The sequence below is a fragment of the Nyctereutes procyonoides genome, unplaced genomic scaffold (genome assembly GCF_905146905.1).
Source record: "Nyctereutes procyonoides isolate TBG_1078 unplaced genomic scaffold, NYPRO_anot_genome, whole genome shotgun sequence".
Classification (NCBI taxonomy): domain Eukaryota; kingdom Metazoa; phylum Chordata; class Mammalia; order Carnivora; family Canidae; genus Nyctereutes; species Nyctereutes procyonoides.
Window position 1 is genome coordinate 58,877,326 of NW_026575051.1, and position 19,551 is coordinate 58,896,876.

Here is a 19,551-nt window from a genome sequence, read left to right on the forward strand (position 1 = left end):
GTGTTTTTAAAACCTCGATTATTCTTGATAATGTTTATATCTTCATATGCATTATATACCTCACTTATAAATGATTAACACTAATAAATATGCATATATGTAACCTAAAAATGCCAATTCCAAAAATTTATCCAAGTTAAACTGAAAAAAAAAAAAGGTAGGTAAAAAAGCACAAAGACATTTGCTAAAACATCATTTAAAAGAAAAAAAATAGTTAAAAGCTGAATGTCCACAAATAATGGATTGGGATAAGCAATTCATATCACATTTTTCATGAATTAGAGTAGTTAAATACAATGAGGAAGATATTTGTGCTCATAGGAAAATGTATCCAAAGAAAAAAAAAGTATGCCACAGAACAGTAATATAATTACATATCTGTTAATATAAAAAAATTATGAAAAGAAATATATCAAACTGTTCCACTGGAGTTGGAATTATAAAGGAACTTTCACTTTCTGTTTTATAAGTGTAAATATTACATTTTAGATAGTACTTTTTTTGGTGAATAGATTTTATAATCAGCCCCATAAAAATGCTTTATTTACATAAAAATATATATCTTAATGATAAATAAAAGAGGAAGACCTGTTCTGTACTAACTTAATGCATTAAAAATATCATTTGTTTTTTTATAGATAGAAATATGTAATTTTTTAGTTAATACAAATTAACTGATTCATCTTTTTTTCAATATCTCATACAAAGAGTCTAACATCTTTACCAAATACCTTATTTTCAATTTGTACTCCCACCTGAAAATGCACTAAACAATTACTGAATTCTTCTAAGAATAAAGAAAGTAAATCTATGACCAGTTTCTCTTCACTGAAGAGTTGCGCATTTTAATGTTTCATAAGAACTCGTTTTTGAACCTGACAATCTGGGTAGAGGAAATTAAATCCTAACAATAAAAGGCCTCAGGAGAGTAATCTACTATTAAATCTCTGAAGGAAGTGAGATCGTAAGATTTTGTGAAAATCAAGTAAGTTTTTTTCTAAAATGAAACTAATCCAAATTTTATTACATGACAAAAAGCCATTAAAAATCATAATGCATAATTCATAATCCTTTCATATTTTTAACTGAATGTATTTACATCATTAAAATAGTGACTGGAAATACTTACTATGCCCTTAGTATCAATTCTTAAAAATTCTTTCATAGTGAAAATACTCCATTTAAGAAGCATAATAAAAAAAAAAGAAAAAAGAAACCCAACTAAATAAATAGATGAGTCTCCTAAATATACTCCACTACATGATCACAAAATGATAAATTAATGTCCTTGAAGAGAAAAAACACAAGCAGAGAATAACAAATAGCAATGCCACATTTAATGAGAACTTAAGATATAATGGAGTCAGAGAAGTGCACTAACCTCTTCTTGGAAGGGAAAGATGCCCTCCCTATTCCTAAGCTGGAACTAGGGCTTGAATGCTAAGGAAAACTGAAGAAAAAGTTCTCAGGGGGGAATTTTAACATATAAACAAAACTCTGGCTGCACATAACAAGCTCCACTACAAACTCTTGAGATTACACATTTGGGTGTCTATCAGCATACACTAAACAACAATTGAGCATGTCAGATGTCAGTCTGAAGTAACACCAAAATGCTGTACCAACAGTCACATTCACAGTACACAAGAAAACAGTAAAAGAGACATGGGTCAACCTCAGTTATGGGTTTCATTTGGCTGGGTTTGGACCGCTTGTCATTAAAACTACTATGGGCTGGTTTCACGAAATCAGTATCACAAACTTCAGAGGCTTAAACCATAAGTAAAACTGAAGGTTAAGAATCTGGTACTTTCTACTTAATTAATATATTATTTTCACAAGGGTGATGAACTCATACTGACATGTATACCCAAATATTCCCCCAGGATGTCAGTATAAGTGTTATTATAGCTTAAAAGATATGACACCATTATTTATTTGGTAATACAAACAGTCTTTTTGGTCCAAACTGTGGGACCTTTCTAACAAACAGCTGCACTTTTAATCATGGCAATAAAACAGAAGCACAACAGTCTCTGTCAAGCTCTGTTGAATCCTACAAAGAAAATGTCATTTTCAGATTCTTGGCTGATATTTATGGTAATAACTGATTTCAGCTCTGAGTTTAACCTTTAAGTTACTTGCACCATCTTACTTGGAATCTTCAGAAAGGATAAAGTATTTTGGCACTTACATGATAAATAAATGTTATAGATATTAAGTTACAGGCAATTTCTTAATTTAAATTTTCTTACTGTATATATGCCTTTAAACTTTCCAAAACTAATTGAATAAAGCAAGGATGTCACTTTAAATATACATCTCCTTAGACAGGAAAATTTTATCATGAAAAGAAATCCTCAGATGAATTGTTCTGAGTGATAAGAGACTACTTCCACTTGCATTTAATCTCATAATATTGGAATAACTTATTTTGATATCCAGTTAAAAATTCATTTAATATAAATAATACTAACTTAGCTAAAGTATATATCATAAAATGAAAGCGTTAATGACTTATTTAGAGTGGTCAGCTTAATACCCAAATGTGGGGGGATCCCTGGGTGGCTCAGCAGTTTGGCGCCTGCCTTTGGCCCAGGGCGTGATCCTGGAGTCCCGGGATCGAGTCCCACATCAGGCTCCCGGCATGGAGCCTGCTTCTCCCTCCTCCTGTGTCTCTGCCTCTCTCTCTCTCTATGTCTATCATGAATGAATAAATAAATCTTAAAAAAAATAAAAAATAAAAAATAAACATTTAAAAAAAAAACCTAAATGTGCATGCGTGCGTGTGTGTGTATGTGTATTTCATTGCTTAAGAACATAGTTGGTACTGATCCTGAAGATCAGAAATTGTAAAATACCGATTTAAATTGGTACCTCTTAAAATTTCTAACATTTTAAAACACAATGTAGTATCTTTAACTCATGTCTATAAAATGGAGGATCTGAGAATGATTTATCTATTGGGGAAAGAAGCAATACAGTAGACTTATAAATTAACCTCCTTAAACTGAAATTTAAACTTGTTTCTCCACAGGAGATCTGAAACTCACATAGAAGGGTTCCAAATACATTGAACACACCACTCAAAAGAGTAGGGAAAAGATCGGTGGAAGCCTGCTGAAGAGGAGTTCAGCTGAGGGTGTGCTGGAGGGAGCAGAGTGCTTGGAGAAGAGGCTCCTCATACATAGGGTAGGAAGCATGTGTGCTTTTTAAAATGACATTTCCAGAACTCAACCCCTGAAGTTTTCATTCATTTGTCTAGGGTGGTAATGGTAATTTGTACATTTCTTAATAGCACCCCAAGTGATTATCAAGCACAAGCAAGACTGAGGACTGTTACCCTTATTTTCCCTACTCACGTCCCAACGCATTGACTAGGTTTTCCTAGTTATCTGTTCTTTAATAGTTTAACACAACCTCCTCTGGAAAGAACAAACTATATTTTACTCAGAAAAACTTAATGTTTGAAACATGTATCAAGTTGAAGGTATACATTTAGTTAAGGGGGGGGGGTCTCTAAAAGAGAAATGTTTTGCTTGAACCTCTTTTATAGTATGCCAAGATTTCAAAGGATGAGTAAAATATTTCAAGGAAGAAATCATAACACTTATATAATAAAATATGATTATTATATAGATTGCTTAAGAATATGCTAAGATTTCTTTATACAATGATTTTCCCTGATACATTTAAATTACCTCAACTTATATAACTATTATTTCCATATAATTCTGAAATTTATAAACAATGTAATAGCTTGTTAAGAATGTAAAAAGTGGGCGCCTGGGTGGCTCAGTCGGTTAAGTGTCTGACTTGATTCTGACTCAGGTCATGATCTCAGGGGCCTTGCATAGGGCTCCCCACTCAGAGAGGAGTCTGTTTCCCCTCTCTTTCCTTCTGTCCTTCTCCACACTAGTCATATACATACTCTATTTTTAAAATAATATATATATATATATATATATATATATATATTTTAAATGAAGAATGTAAAAAGCAAGATAGCCTATGTTTAGTCACTGTTATTTGGACCACTGGATGAAATTTAAACTTGTCCTCTCAAACCTTGCTTGCAGGGAATTAAGTTTAGAAAATGCAATATAAGGTACCTAATAAAATGCAGAGTATTAACTAAAGATATACAAGTCAGTTTGTTTTATCTTTATTAATTTAAAACTGTCTTTTATACTACTCTGACATTTATCTTGAAGGAATTTTGAAGTTACTTATATCAAAATAATTCCACCTATTAATATCTCTTAGTAGAAAGACTTAAAGTGTCCCCTTTTCCAGATTAAACAGCAAAACTCAGCTATCGATGTGAGAACAGCTTATATAATTATTACTCAGGTTGAGAATTTACTGATCACCTAAAATGTATACAGATACCACTATACATTTTCTGTGTGCCAACTCGCATCATCTTCAAAATAAATAGTCTGATGAGATAACTGAAATTTAAAGGGGCTATGTAACCTGATTCAAATCACAAAATGTGTCAATGGTAAAGGGTGCAACTTAACCTCAGCTATACTTGCCTAACTGGATAAAGTTCGTTTGGCAGGATCATAATTCTAAACTGCTTTGTCCCATCATACCTCCTAGCACAATGCCCTTGTGCGTTAATCAGGAGCTCAAGAAATCATTATTGATGACTGATAAGCAATCCAAGCATATTTCCAGAGAAAAATAATGAAAATCTCTATATAAATAGTAACACAATCATATCAAATATTTCTGTTTATTAAAATAGGGCTGTGTAACCACAACATATAGATAGATAGATTGGAAAATATGGACTAAGTCTATTTCTAAAGTGATTTGAAATTCTCACAAGTTAAATTCATCTACCTTTCAGACTTCTGAATTCATTTGAGTTCTAAAATTATCATTCTGGGACAGCACAATATGTTTTAGGCTTTTAATCTCTCTTCTAATTCCTTGTCATAAAGTCAATAAAGTGTAGGTTGTAAAGACTTTTTTTTTTTTTTTAAGATTTTGTTAGAGAGAGAGAGAGAGAGAGAGATAGCAAGTGAGAGAGCACAAGCAGAGGGGAGAAGGAGAAGCAGGCTCCCTGCTGGACAAGGAGCCCGACACGGGGCTCCATCCTAAGACACCAGAATCAAGACCTGAGCTGAAGGCAAAAGCCCAACTGACTGAGCCACCCAGGCGCCCCAAAAAGTTAGTAGTTCAGGGCATATAGACAAAATTAATTCTTCTTTTTAAGGAAAAATATAGATAGAATTTCCCTTCTAATGAGACCTAGCTGTGTCATGTATTTGAACTATAGGGTACTTTCATAACAAGTAAATATTACTTTTTAATCATATAATTTAATTGCTGGAAGTCACAAAAATATTTACAACCTTATAAGAAAACTACTGAATAGGTCACATTTTTACATATTTAAGCCCTTACTGACTTTCATAACAAAAGATAATCTACATCAAAAGTATGATTTTCACACACAGCAGACGAAATACTTTAAAATCCCTAATTACTTCTGAGAGTAAGCTGAGAAATTCTTAAGGTTTTCCTTATAGTTTTGCATAGTAATACTTCACATAATATTCTCATCAGAAAACAGTGGCCCTCTGACAGTGACCAAGTTTTTAAACTAGAAATACTATTTTAGGGACACCTTGGAGGCTCAGTAGTTGAGCATCTGCCTTCAGCTCAGGTCATGATCCTAGGGTTCTAGGATCAAGTCCTGCATTAAGCTCTCCACAGGGAGCCTGCTTCTCCCTTTGCCTATGTATCTGCTTCTCTCTCTGTGTCTCTCATGAATAAATAATTAAAAAAAAAACTTTAGAAATACCATTTTACAGTTTCTATAGTAAAATTAGTATGATGGACAAGACATAATCACCACTGTATTATACCAGGTCCACACAAAGTTTTCATCACAAAAATCAAGAAATGTTCCTTTCTCCATACACCCCATACTAGCTCTATTACTTTAAAAACACATTCGTGGGCAGCCCAGGTGGCTCAGCGGTTTAGTGCCGCCTTCAGCCCAGGGCCTGATCCTGAAGACCCAGGACTGACTGCATTGGAGCCTGCTTCTCCCTCTGCCTGTGTATCTGCCTCTCTCTCTCTGTCTCTCATGAATAATTAAATGAAATCTTTAAAAAAACAAAAACCCTGCTTTATTAAAAAAAAAAAAACACATTGGTAAATTCATTGTCACTGTTCAGATAAAGACCAATACTCCAAGAACACAGTAGTCAAGAAACAACTCAGTCTCAAGCTCTCCAAGAAATTGTCATTAACAGCTATAGCCTGTACTAATCCCTCTGTCTTCTATATGACTAAATTTGCACCACTGATTTTGTACTTAGTGCATTCCATAGTATATTGTTTGTAAATACTCACCATAGATGTCTTTTTTTATGTCCCTAGCTATGTTGCAAGCTCACTGTAGACAGAGCAAACATACCTATTTCTGTTTTCATTTTTAACAATGTCAAGTTATAGGTATAGGAAAAATGTAAAATCCTTTTTCTTCCCTTCCTCATTTTGACTGCTGACATTAAATAGATTATAGAATAAGAAAATGAACAAGAAGTTGCCAAAAAAGCTTTATTTGGAAACATGATAAAATTGGAAATCCCAAGGGCAAAGGGAAGATGTTATTAGCAGCCAGAGAGAAAGCTTACTTAAAAAAAAAAAAAAAAATCACAATGAGATTGATTGCAGATGTCTCAAAAGCAAGAATGGAAAGAAAATGTTATAATAATATCTTTAATGTTTTAAGATAGGATGTGATAGAATAATACCTTTAGTGTGCTAAGAGAAAATAACTATAAACCCAGAATTCTATTAAAAGCAAATATATCTTTCAAGAATAAGGTAAAATAAAGACATTTTAGATTAACAGAAATTAGAGATTTTTGCCAGTAGCAGATTCTCACTAAAGAAGATTCAGGCAAGGAAAAGTTACAGAACATGAATGCACTGATGGAATTAAAAAACAGTGAGCAAAATACATAGTAAAACCAAATAACTACTGACTGTAAAACAGTAATAACAGTAACAGTAATATCTGACATAAAAATTAAAACAAGGTAGAACTAAAATACATAACAACAATATCAAAGAAGCTTGGGAAGGGAATGATTAGAAAGTAAGAGTTTTAACAACCTTATTTATAGTATTTTTAGATTTCATGTGATGTCTAGAAGAGGAAAAAAAGAACAAACTTTTCAGGTACCTAACTCTGGAGGGAATAAAATTCTTCTTTTTTTTTTGATAAGGTTCTTATATGGCTCTGTTCTATTGGGGTTTCTCAGCCTTTGCATTATTGATACTTTGAGAATTCTTTGTTCTGAGAGGCTATTATGTGCACCTTGGAATGTTTAGTAGCAGCTTGCTTCTATTTACGAAGTGACAGTAGCAACCTCGAAGTTATGACAACCAAAAGTGTCTCCAAATATTGCCAAACATCTTTTAGGAAGGATGGGGGCAGGGAGGCTGCCCACTGAAAACCACTATTGTAGGAAAAGAATGGGAAAAGATAGGGTGGAATCAACTTCTTTTTCTTTTCTCATTTAAGACCTAACTTCAAAGTACAGATCTGACTTTTCTGATAATTTATAATTTTGAAAACAGAATTATTTCCTTTCTTTGATAACGACTTATTTGAGAATTCAATAAACTATTGGCCTCCCTCAGAGAAAAGGGGAAAACACACCTTTAACCTTGCTATAATTCCCAATTTCCAGAGTTACCTGCTGCTTTTGGTTCAAAAAGATAAAATCCATAATTAAGCCCTGAAGATTCTATTAAAACACAAGGATTTTGTGAATTTTCATGGAATAATAATTCTCAACTGCAACAGCTTCATGTCCTACCTTCATTCCCTTAGAGTAATGTTTCTCCACTTGGGAGATATTTTTATTGTAAAAAAAAAAAAAAATCATCAGAAAAAGAGAGTTGATAGCTCCAGAGACCAGCAGAGTCTCCTTTAAGTCTCTGTTGAATGCTCACTAGCACAAGCATATGAGAAAAGTGCCCAAGGTATGGAGAAGAACCACTTAAATGGGTTAGAGGAAGCAAACTCATACCTCACCCTCTGGAGTCTGGAAAAGCTCTCATTTTTACCAACCAACGTGGAAAACCTCTTATTTAACTGGGAATTATGCAGAGTACTCTACTCAGAAGAGCTGTGTCTCAGTAATGAGGCAAAACTAGCCTTTAAATGCTGCATTGGCCCACCTAAGAAATTTTAGAAGCAAGACCTGACCCAAAGTAACTTAACAATATCCCAGAAGAAAACTCAAGGATGTTTGTAAGAATACAAAAATATCCACTATTAAACAAGGAAATCACAATGTCTGCTTTATTTCTTGTTGATTTTTTTAAAGATTTTTCTTTATCATTGGTTTTAGGCAGTTTGATTATGATGTGACTTTGAATTAGCTTTCTGTCCCTGTATAAGAAGTTACCAAAAATTTAGTGACCTAAAACATCCATTTATTATCTCAAAGTTCTGGAAGTCTGATTTGGGAGGGCTTGAAGGGGGTTCTCTGTTCAGGGTTTCATAATGGTGAATCCATTGTTCTGGCCAGGCTGACCTCTTATTTGGAAGCTCTGGGGAAGGATTCCCTTAATAAGCTCATTCAGATTGTTGGCCAAATCCACATCCTTGGAGTTGTGGAACTGAGGTTCCTAATTCTTTGCTGTCCATTATTCTTTGCTCCTAAAGACTACCCACATTCCTTGGCATATGGCCTACTCTATCTTCACAGCCAACAAGGGAGTATCAAATTTCCTATGTGCTCTAAATCTCTGATCTCTATTGACAGTGAAAAAGTCTCTGACTTGAGTCAGAACATAAAGGGTAACCTGATAGGTACATAAGTATAAAAAAATGTTTTTGTTATTATTAGATATCTTAATATGTTTTTTAAAAAGATTTATTTGAGAAAGAAAGAGCACACAGAAGCAGAGGGAAAGAGACTCTTAAGCACACTCTGTGCTGAGCGAGGATGGAGCTCAGTGGGGCTCATTCTCATGACCCTTAGATCACAACCTGAGTCAAAACCAAGAGTTGATGCTTAACCAAGTACACAATCCAGGAGCCCCTAGATATCTTACTATCTTAAAAAGACTGCTAAAGCAAAAAGGATAACAACATATTGTGGAGTTTATAAAGATATACAGGAATCCCTGGGTGGCGCAGCGGTTTAGCGCCTGCCTTTGGCCCAGGACGCGATCCTGGGGACCCGGGATTGAATCCCACGTCGGGCTCCCGGTGCATGGAACCTGTTTCGCCCTCTGCCTATGTCTCTGCCTCTCTCTCTCACTATGTGCCTATCATAAATAAATAAAAATTAAAAAAAATGATATACAAGTAATCTACATCTACATGTTTGTTCATTTCTTTGTTTTGGTGCTATTATGTGTTAAAAAATCTAGCAAATACATCAGAATCAGTATTCTCATGGCTTCAATCTCCAAGTGAAGGTAAGCATTTATCCAGGGAAACAAAACTTGATAAAATGGTTAGAAATTTAATTTGTGCTACATCATTTCTTTCCCCATGAAATTTATGGAATTTTCTTTACTAAGATCCATATCAGTTTAAAAAAGATTGTAAGCACACTCTTAAACTTTCAACTTTATATTTTGTTATTATTACTTGATACCACCTCTTAAAAAGGCAGTGAGTGATTCAAGGCCATGGTTCTGATGAAACTGATGATATGCTTGACAGTGTAAGAACCAGCCTTATGGGATCCTTCAGGAAAGGGTTATTTGGGGGCATGTCAAGGTTTTAGCAACATTTCATCCTTTTCAAACTGGTCTCATGAGAAAGATCCACATTTTGAAGTATTTCTCTGGATGCTTCTTTTGTTTGCTTGCCTTTATAATTTGATCGAATCAAACTCTCAATAAATTCTTTGGCGTTAGGATCCTCAACCTCAGGTTCAGAAAAGTAAAATAGAGGAAAAGTAGGTGTTTGTTTGTTTTCTTTTAATTCTATTTCACTTTTTTCCAAATGTCTCTCTTGAATAACCACAGATGTCACTAATTATAATGACTGCTTTCTTTAGTTTCTATAAAACTAATAACTAATTATAAATAATCAGAAACCACTCTAGATGATCTCAATCAAGTGACTATAAATTTAGTTCTCCCTTATCGTGTAGGATAGTATTCAATACTATTCTATATGTGTTTGGAATGAAAGAATAACTGAATAGCATAAATGAATACAGATTTATTTACTAAATATAATTTCCTAAGTAACAATAAGTCTTTTCACTTTATCCACACTCCGACCTCACAGCATTTTCATTACACATTTTTTTAAAGTTAACATTTTAGCTAAAATGTATTAAGTATCTAATAATCTTCAAAGTGTTTAACATAAATTAATAAATTTAATCCTCACAATTAAACTATGAGGTAAGTACTATTATACCAATTTTACAAATGAAACTGGATCCCAGACGACAGTAATTTGCCCAGAGTCTCATAGTCAGAAAGTGAGGGAGTCAAGTCAAACTAGGCTAGCTTGGTATCAGAAGCCCTGCTTCCTCACAAGTGTGGTTTTTTTGTCTCCTGAACTTCACATGTGCAAACCTTTCTTTTTCTTCTATTCCTCAGCTTGGTAAATCACACTACCACTTACCCCTGATGCCCTGGACATCATTCTAGATTCAAACAAAACTTTAGATGTCAGTATAAAGTCTTCTCTCTGCTTCATCCCCTCCCATTTAATCATTTATCAGATCTTATATACTATAGTGCCTAAATGATCCTCTTAATCCCATTTCTCATATTGGCTGCCACTTTCTTAATTTAGGTGCTTAGCATTTCTCTCTTGAGCAGCAGCTCTATTCTCAACTTTCAACTTTGCATTGCAACCAGGACAAAATTATCTGATGTGACATTCAGTCAGGAGAGGATTATACCTATGGTTCCATAGGACTGTTAGAAATGCCATACAATTATGAATTCAGTGAAAAGAGAAAGATACCATCTTCAAGAATACTCTTCCTGATATATAAAGATCCTACCTTTTATAAAAATGATCCAAGCCAACGGAAGTATCCACTAAAAACATTCTGCTAACACCTATATTTTTTCCCCGAGGTCTAAATTACTACTTATGCTAATGACATCTGGTTGGATCATTATCTAGAGTGGCATGACATTAATTATGTACTTACAATAACATATTGCATTTGAAAGTATTATTATTAAATTATTATTACTGCTACGGAAGTGCAAAGTAAAACCACAATGGGAAACACCTATACTCGGTCAAAATGGTTAAAATAAAAATATAAATATAAGTAAAATATTAAAATATAAATTAAATAGTAATATTAGGTTACATGGCAGACAGACATTAAGGTTGTAGATGGCATTAACCCATTTAAGGAAAACTCCTACACCTATAATCTAAATTAAAATGAACAAAGTATTTACTTAGAAATAAATATGAAAGAAAAATAAGCCCGATTCATTCATTATGAATTTGGTAAACTTCTACGGCCCATTGAAAAAGTATCCAGAAGCATAAACTATACTGAATGTTGTGCTCTAGTAGTTTTAGAGAGCATCATTATATTGAGGAGAGTGCTAGTCTGACTTGATTATTTAAAGTTACTTGAATGACTTTTAGTAATAGGGCACTGTTAGCTAAATTGTAATACAGACTAATGACTAACTTTATTTTTTTTTTAATTTTTATTCATTTATGATAGTCACAGAGAGAGAGAGAGAGAGGCAGAGACACAGGCAGAGGGAGAAGCAGGCTCCATGCACCGGGAGCCCGATGTGGGATTCGATCCCGGGTCTCCAGGATCGCGCCCTGGGCCAAAGGCAGGCGCCAAACCACTGCGCCACCCAGGGATCCCAATGACTAACTTTATAATCAGGTATCCTTGGGATCTGATTTATTGGATTGTCTGCAAAGGGAAGTGAAAACTGTTCAGATGACCTTTTAAAATGTATTCGGAAACATCTTAATTAGGGTTCGTATTTGTCAGAATTTAGTTTTGCATATAATTTACTTGAGTCAAATCTGTGAAATGTAATTGAGGCCAAACTGACGTTCTTGGTGATCTATATCTGTATATCCTTTTAAGGGTCCTTAGTGGTTAAATTGCACTGTTTGAATTACAGTGAGTATACAGAGTCTCCAGTATATTCTAGATTGGCACTACTTGGTAAGTTTATTGACAGGAAAGATTATTTTTCTACTTAGTTTTATAATTAAACTTCCTCAAATTCTCACAATTTAAATAAGTAAAAATTATAATCCTTTCCTAAAACTAATTTATTACAAAACTCTAAAAGTTCAGGAAAATGATAAATCACAAGCAGAACAATTTAAATAAGTATAAAAATAAATTAAGAAATATTTTGAGATAAAGAAAATGTGGCAAAATTTTAACAAATGGCAAACTGAGGAAGGATATATGGATAATACTATTCATGCAACTTTTCCATAGGTTTGAAATTATTCAAAATTCAGAAGTTGAGAAAACTAAAGAAAATAGTTTCTAATTTGATCCCCTCCTCAAATAGTATTCTATTGTTTTACAGGTTGACCATTTGATATATCAATACATGAATCCTTTAAAACAGTTTAAGCCACGCTACATAGGTTAAACCAAATATTAGCTGAAAGAACAAAAACAAACATGAAACTATAGAAATATATATGCAAAGATATGTTTAATGTGTGAAGGAATGAATTTTTAACACTTAAACTCCCCTGGGGTGCCTGAGTAGCTCAGCTGGTTGATTCCTGATTTTGGCTCAAATCATGATGTGGGGTCTTGGGATTGAGCCCTGGGTAAGCTCTGATCTAGAGTCAGATTCTCCCTCTCCCTCTGCTCCTCCCCTGTTTGCACTTTCTTTTCTCTCAAATAAACAAATAAAATCTTTAAAAAAAAACCAAAAACCTTAAACAACTCTACTGTACCTCTTTAGTAAACAGCTCCATATATCCTCTGTACTGTATCAGCCAACTACCAACTTTTAAAAATAATTTTCCTAAACAAATCTATTCATAAATCATACCAAGCACCAAAAATATCATTTTTTTTTTTTTTTATAAAATGATCATCTTGGTGTGCCTAGGTGGCTCAGTCAGTTAAGCATTCGACTCTTGATTTTGGCTCAGGTTGTGATCTCAGGGTTGAGAGATCAAGCCCTGTGTGGAGCTCTACACTCAGAAGGTTGTCTGTTTGAGATTCTTTCCCTCTCCTCCTTCCCCCAATCATTTATGTGCTCTCTCTAAAAATAAATAAATAAACCTTTAAAAGAAAGAAAGAAAATGATCATCTCACCTCATCTAAGTCTTGGATATACACTGGTTTTTCCTCAAAGCCAATTGGCATTGGTTCACTATAGGGAATCTTTACTTCTTCATACATTTTGTTATTCTCTCTTTGGATTCCTTCTGGTAAAATCATCTATAAAAATAAAAATTAAAAATAAAATAAAAAAAATTGCTTTGGTAAAGATTCTTTAATTAGAAACAGAGAGAGGGAGAGAAAGAACACTACTGGCTTTAGATGTAGCACTGGTATATAAGTACAGCTAATTTGAAGAAAAGTCTAAAAACAAACAAAAAAACCCACAAATTATTGATATAAAGAAACTCTCATATAAAACACCTATTTTGCTGATGAATTTCAAGTATATATTTATTAGTCTCCTGAAGACAAATGTGCGGCTAGGAAAAATGTGCAATATACAGTGTAAAGACCAAAAAGTAATGTAACCACTAAAACTCTAGAATACAGGTTCCATAAATAACAAAAGGGAAGAGAACAAATATATTTTGAATACCTACTGTGTGTCAAGTACTTTATATACACCACTTTAAATCATTTAACCCAATATTTTAAAATTAGTTAGCATAGTATATCAACTAGTATAAGAGTCACAAAAGAAACAGGGAAAATCTCTGTGCTATTTCCTCAGAATAGATATATTATCCCAAAGTGGTCATATACCAATGACATACCTTTGCACCAGCAATGAATGCTGATGTTCTCATGGCTTCAGCCTGGGAATCATAAACATGGGGATAACGTATTTTTTCAACATCCGTGTCTCTTTGCCTGCTCAGAATTGGAACACTTCTAGCATTCAGAAGTGCCTGCTCTCTGTAAACCAAAAATAATGGGATAAATCCAAAATTTTTATCCTGCAAAATATATATTAAAATAGTCATTATAATAAGTATTTCAGGTAGCCTTCCAATATAAAGAAGAAATTAAATTACATGAAGAAAGATATTAGCAATCCTGAAATTTTCTGTGTAACTACTTAGGAATTAATACATTTTTTTTAGGCACTATTTTTAGATAACATCATCTGGTAAGTTTAATTTAATGTTCTTTATTCATAATTTTGTTTGTCACTATCCAAAAATGTTTAACAAGGTATAAATTCCTTTTTAAAAATAGGATTCAATATTTAAAAGAACAAGTATCATAATGCCTTCATTTCTTTTTCCTCCTTCTTAATCCTAAATAACAAGAGGAAAAGTATTCTTACTAAGCTAGTCAAAAAAGGAAAAAAAAAAAAACAAAAGACACAAAAGTCTCAAAATAAACTGCTGTAGGCTCCACAAGTTTTGACCTAATGGTGTGTGCATAGCACCTAAAAATAGCTTATCTCTAAAATCCAAATCTCTCAACCTATATAGCTGCAACCAAGAATATTTTAATTAAGAAGATCACTGCTTTCATATCCCAGAAAATTAGGTTTTCATATAACAAAATTCTGTTCTTATAAGAAAACATGACTAGAACCATCTAAATTGTTTAAAAAAAATGATGACACATAACAGTAGCAATTATGAAAGAAGCATTTTTCAGCTTCTGATTTTTATTACCTTTGTATTCTCAGTTCCTTAGGATCAAAGCACATAAGTCCTTCTGCAATGTCTCCATCTTCTCCAGCCTTTCTTTCTCGTCTAGCAATCCTTTTTTCTTCACGGCGATATTGTTTCATTAATTGTTTTTCTTGTTCAGACTGAATAGTAACTTGACAACCATAATTAGGTTTAGCATTTTCTCCTAAAATTTTTTTGCAATTGTCTACAAAGAAAATTTAAGAAATATCATGTTTTATAAATTTAACTTTTATGGAAACCATTTTTCCTCTTCACCAAAATATAAGTAAAATGCTCTAATAATTCATTAAAAAACAAAACTGTCACATTCAATTGTATGTTTTAAGGAGAGGTTTTTAAAATATGGTATCTAAGTGATACTAACACAGTGTTTTAAGAAAAGCCAGCAGATATATTCTTTATGCAGATTATACAGTTTAGCATTATAAACTCTTAAATAAAACACCAAGAACTTTAAAAAATCAGTTTTATAATTTTGGAATTATTCATTTATATAATTTTAATATAATATCAATGCTAATTAGCACCTACTGTTAACACAATAATAAAATATATTTTTTACATATTAGATATACTTTTCCCTATGTAACAGGCCTTACTGTGTTAAACTGAATATATGTCACTACTTATTTACATATAAAATAAAATTTATTAACACTAGTTCAGGATATATTTGTAAGATAACCAAGGCAAATAAAGATTATGATCCACCTTTTCATTAAAACAAAGTTTATTATTTATTTATTTAAAGATTCTTATTTATTTATTCATGAAAGACACAGAAAGAAAGGCAGAGACATAGGCAGAGGAAGAAGCAGGCTCCCTGCTGGGAACCTGATGTGGGACTTGATCCCAGGACCTTGGGATCACAACCTGTGCCAAAGACGTTCAGCCACTGAGCTACCCAGATACCCTAAAAACAGAGTTAAAAAAAAAAAAAATGGAAGACAGCCAGAACCACTAAGAATCAGCTCAATGTTTACAAGGTACAATTTAAACCTAAGATTTGGTCAACTCAATATTAAGGACATTTTTTTCTTCCATCAGGATTATCTTCTATGTTTAATTAAATCTTACCAAGTAGTAGTATCTTGGCTTACTACAGCCCTAAAAGAACTGATAGGCATGTTGCTGGAAGCAATCCAAATCAATACACATTTATCGTATTGAGAACCTGCTAATTCTAGGCACTGCTAAGCTAGGAAGACAATGAAGAATGAGATTTGCTCCATACCCTGAAGGAGCGTTACATACAGTGCATACAGTGCAGTTATTTTATCAAACTCCAAGATCCTACACAGAACAAAGAAGAAATTAAGTGAAGCATCAAGATGGGAAAATTAGTTTTTTAATTCATCTAAGCTTCAGTCAGGCTACAGTTCAACAGAAACTTTAAATGTGTGTATTTGTTTATATACATGTGTATAAGTGCATGTGTACAGAGGATAATAATGAAAGGAGAGAAAGAAAGCAAAATGTTAGTGACTAGCCAAACCCACATGAAGGGTATGCAAGTAAGTATTCACTATATTATCCTTGCACATTTAACAAGTTGAAAGGTTTGAAAGTTTTCAAAATAAAAAAGTTGAAAAGAAATTATAATATTACTTGGCCCATAGTAAATACTATATGTACTTGCTTTAAAAAAAATTCTACTCAAATCTCCAGCAAGAAAAAATGCCATACCTAAATATCAACAGAATCTCTACCATAATAACCTATTTATGGTATTGATATTTGTTTCATAATCTGCCATAGCTAAAATCTACTTTAAAAAGTGGTATCACGGGATGCCTGGGTGGCTCTGAGGTTGAGCGTCTGTCTTTGGCTCAGGTTGTGATCCTGGGGTCCTGGGATCAAGTCCTGCATTGGGTTCCCCTCAGGGAGCCTGCTTCTCCCTCTGTCTACATCTCTGCCTCTTTCTGTGTGTCTCTCATGAATAAAGAAATAAAATCATAAATAAATAAATAAATAATCACTAAATTATATAAATAGGCTAAAGGATATTAAAAGCATAATTATATAAAAAGATTTGCAAACCAATGGATCTTTCCATTACATTAGAATTGCCACTGAATACTTTCTTACCTTGAAGAGCCTGCAACTTATGGTCATTTGAAGAATTAAGAAATCTATCCACAATTGTAATTCTATTCTGGAGTAGTTTCTCAATAAGTTCAAGTCCATCAGGTCCCAGCAGTTCAAACAGCTTAAACAAGAAAAAAGAGTCAAAACAATTGTTAACTCAAACTCACCAGTTTCAAGTTATTACACCTGTTCAAGGCAGGTATGAACCCAAACTCACATAGAAAGTAGTACCAAAAAGTATTTTTTACAAAATAGTAATTTAGAAAAGAAAAATAACTCTTCATATTGTTAAAACAGTTTTCAGCTTTACAAAGTCAATTTGCAGTTACTACAGCACATGATTCAACTTTTAAAAATAATTATGACTTATATATAAAACTAAATCACAGAAAAACAAATTCTTACACTTGGCTTTTCTTGGTACCACCAAATGAAATTCCAAAATTAATTTGCTTTTTAATACACGGTCTGGTTTTCATAAATAAAGTCCAGAGTGCCATTTTTCTTATAATTTACCACACATAACAGCTATCACTGTAGAGTTAAAGAATCATTAAAATGTTTTAATTACTCGTGACATGACAAATTTTTAATGCTTGATTAATTTTGTTATTTTTACCAATTCATTTTATTTTGTTAATGCTTAATTAATAATTTTTAATGCTTAACAAACCTGAGATCTAAGACATGGTTCCACAAGTGCTTTACGAAACTTTTTATAAAGTTTCCATGTGTATCTTATGCAGAGTAATTGCCAAAGAAGCTGATTCAAGAGGCAAAGGACCAGTGATTTAGAAAGACTTTCAATCACATCATTGGATGAAATAAATACACCAGAAAGCCTTTAGATTTCTTCAGATATGGTTTGAGGACATTTTTTCCCCTCCAGATATATCTAATTTTACATGTGAAGATTTTATGTTAGCCAAATTCTAACTGTTCTCAGAGATTCTAAACAAATAAAATAATAATTAAAGTAGGAATTTGGGCACCTGGATGGCTTAGTCAGTTAATCATCTGTCTTCAGCTCAGGTCATAAACCCAGCATCCTGGGACTGAGCCTTTTATTGGCCTCCCTCCTCAGAGGGGAGTCTGCTTCTTCCTCTCTCTCTCCTTTTCCTTCTGTCTCCTGCCCCACTTGTGCTCTTTCTTTCTCTGTCTCTTTCCCCGGGAGCCCAACATGGCACACAAACCATTCAGTGAGGAAAGATGAGTCTTTTCAATAAATGATGCTGGGACAACTGGCCAGTCATATGCAATAGCGTGAAGACCCTCACACCATATACAAAGATTAACTCAAAATGGATCAGTGATCTAAATGTAAGAGCTAAACACTATAAAAATTCTTAGAAGAAAACAGAGAAGATCTTCATGGCCTCAGATTTGGTGAAGGATTCTTAAATATGAAACCAAAAGCATGAGCAATAAAATAAAGTATAATTTGGATTTTAGCAAAACAAACAAAAAAACAATTGTTTGCTTCAAGGAACACCATTAAGAAAATGGGCAGGGGGTACGCAAGAATGGGAAAAATATTTGCAAATCATATATCTGCTAAGAGACTGCTACTGTCAATGTCTACACCCAGAATGTATAAAGAACTCTTACCACTAATAGAAACACAACCAATTGAAAACTGAGCAGAGGATCTGAATTTACCCTAGGAAAATATATAAACGGCCAAAAAAAGGTGAAAAGACACTCAACATCATTAGACATCAGAGAAACACAAATCAAAACCACAAGAACCACTAGAAAGTCCATTTAAAAAAACTGGAAAATAACAAGTCTTGGGAAGGATGTGGAGAAACCTGGAACTCTCATACATGGTTTGTAGGAATACAAAATTGTGCAGCCACTATGGAAAAGAGTTTTCTGGTTCCTTAGTAAGCTATGCACAGAATTACAATATGATCCAGCAATTCCATTCCTAGGTATACATCCCAAAGAATTTACAACTATGTGTCCAAACAAAACCTTGTATACAAATATGGATATTCACAATCCATACACTCATCACCTAAAGCATGGATAAACAAAATGTGGTATATTCATACAATAAGTATTAAGTCATAAAAAGGAAAGAATGTACAATGTGGATAAGCCTTAAAAACATTTTGCTAAGTGAAAGAAGCCAGTCACAAAAGACCACACGTTATAAGATTCTATTTGTAAGAAATGCCCAGTATAGAGAAATCTCTATGGACAGAAAGTAGATTAGTGATTGGTTAGGGCCTAGAAAGGGGGTCAGTGAGGGAATAGATGATAGAAGCTAAAGATTTATAGGATTTCTTTTTGAGGTAAGGAAAATGCTCTAAAATGACTGTGGTGATGGCTGCACCTATCTATGAATATACTAAAAACCACTGATTTATAAACTTTAAATGGATAAGTCATATGGTTTATGAATTATGTATCAATTAAGCTATTTTTTTAATTATAAACCAAAATTATTTAAGCTAAAATACTAAAAGTAACAAAAACTTTACTTAATGGTTGACAGATATAGACTGAATACAATTTTCCTGGTAAAAAATTTAAGTGAATGTTTTGAATTGCTTAATCTG

The 19,551-nt window shown here is 33.2% G+C and overlaps 1 protein-coding gene across 2 annotated transcripts in view; it reads right to left on the reverse strand.

Annotated features, from left to right (window-relative positions):
• The window catches only part of ASCC3 (activating signal cointegrator 1 complex subunit 3), a 349,769-nt gene that overhangs the window by 270,228 nt on the left and 59,990 nt on the right, over positions 1–19,551 (reverse strand). For both annotated transcript variants that reach the window (XM_055329663.1, XM_055329664.1), the window contains exons 5-8: positions 16,985–17,105; positions 14,876–15,080; positions 14,000–14,141; positions 13,317–13,442 (exon numbers count right to left, since the gene is read on the reverse strand). In XM_055329663.1, the coding sequence (XP_055185638.1) occupies positions 13,317–13,442; positions 14,000–14,141; positions 14,876–15,080; positions 16,985–17,105 (594 nt within the window). The remainder of the gene's footprint in view (positions 1–13,316; positions 13,443–13,999; positions 14,142–14,875; positions 15,081–16,984; positions 17,106–19,551) is intronic.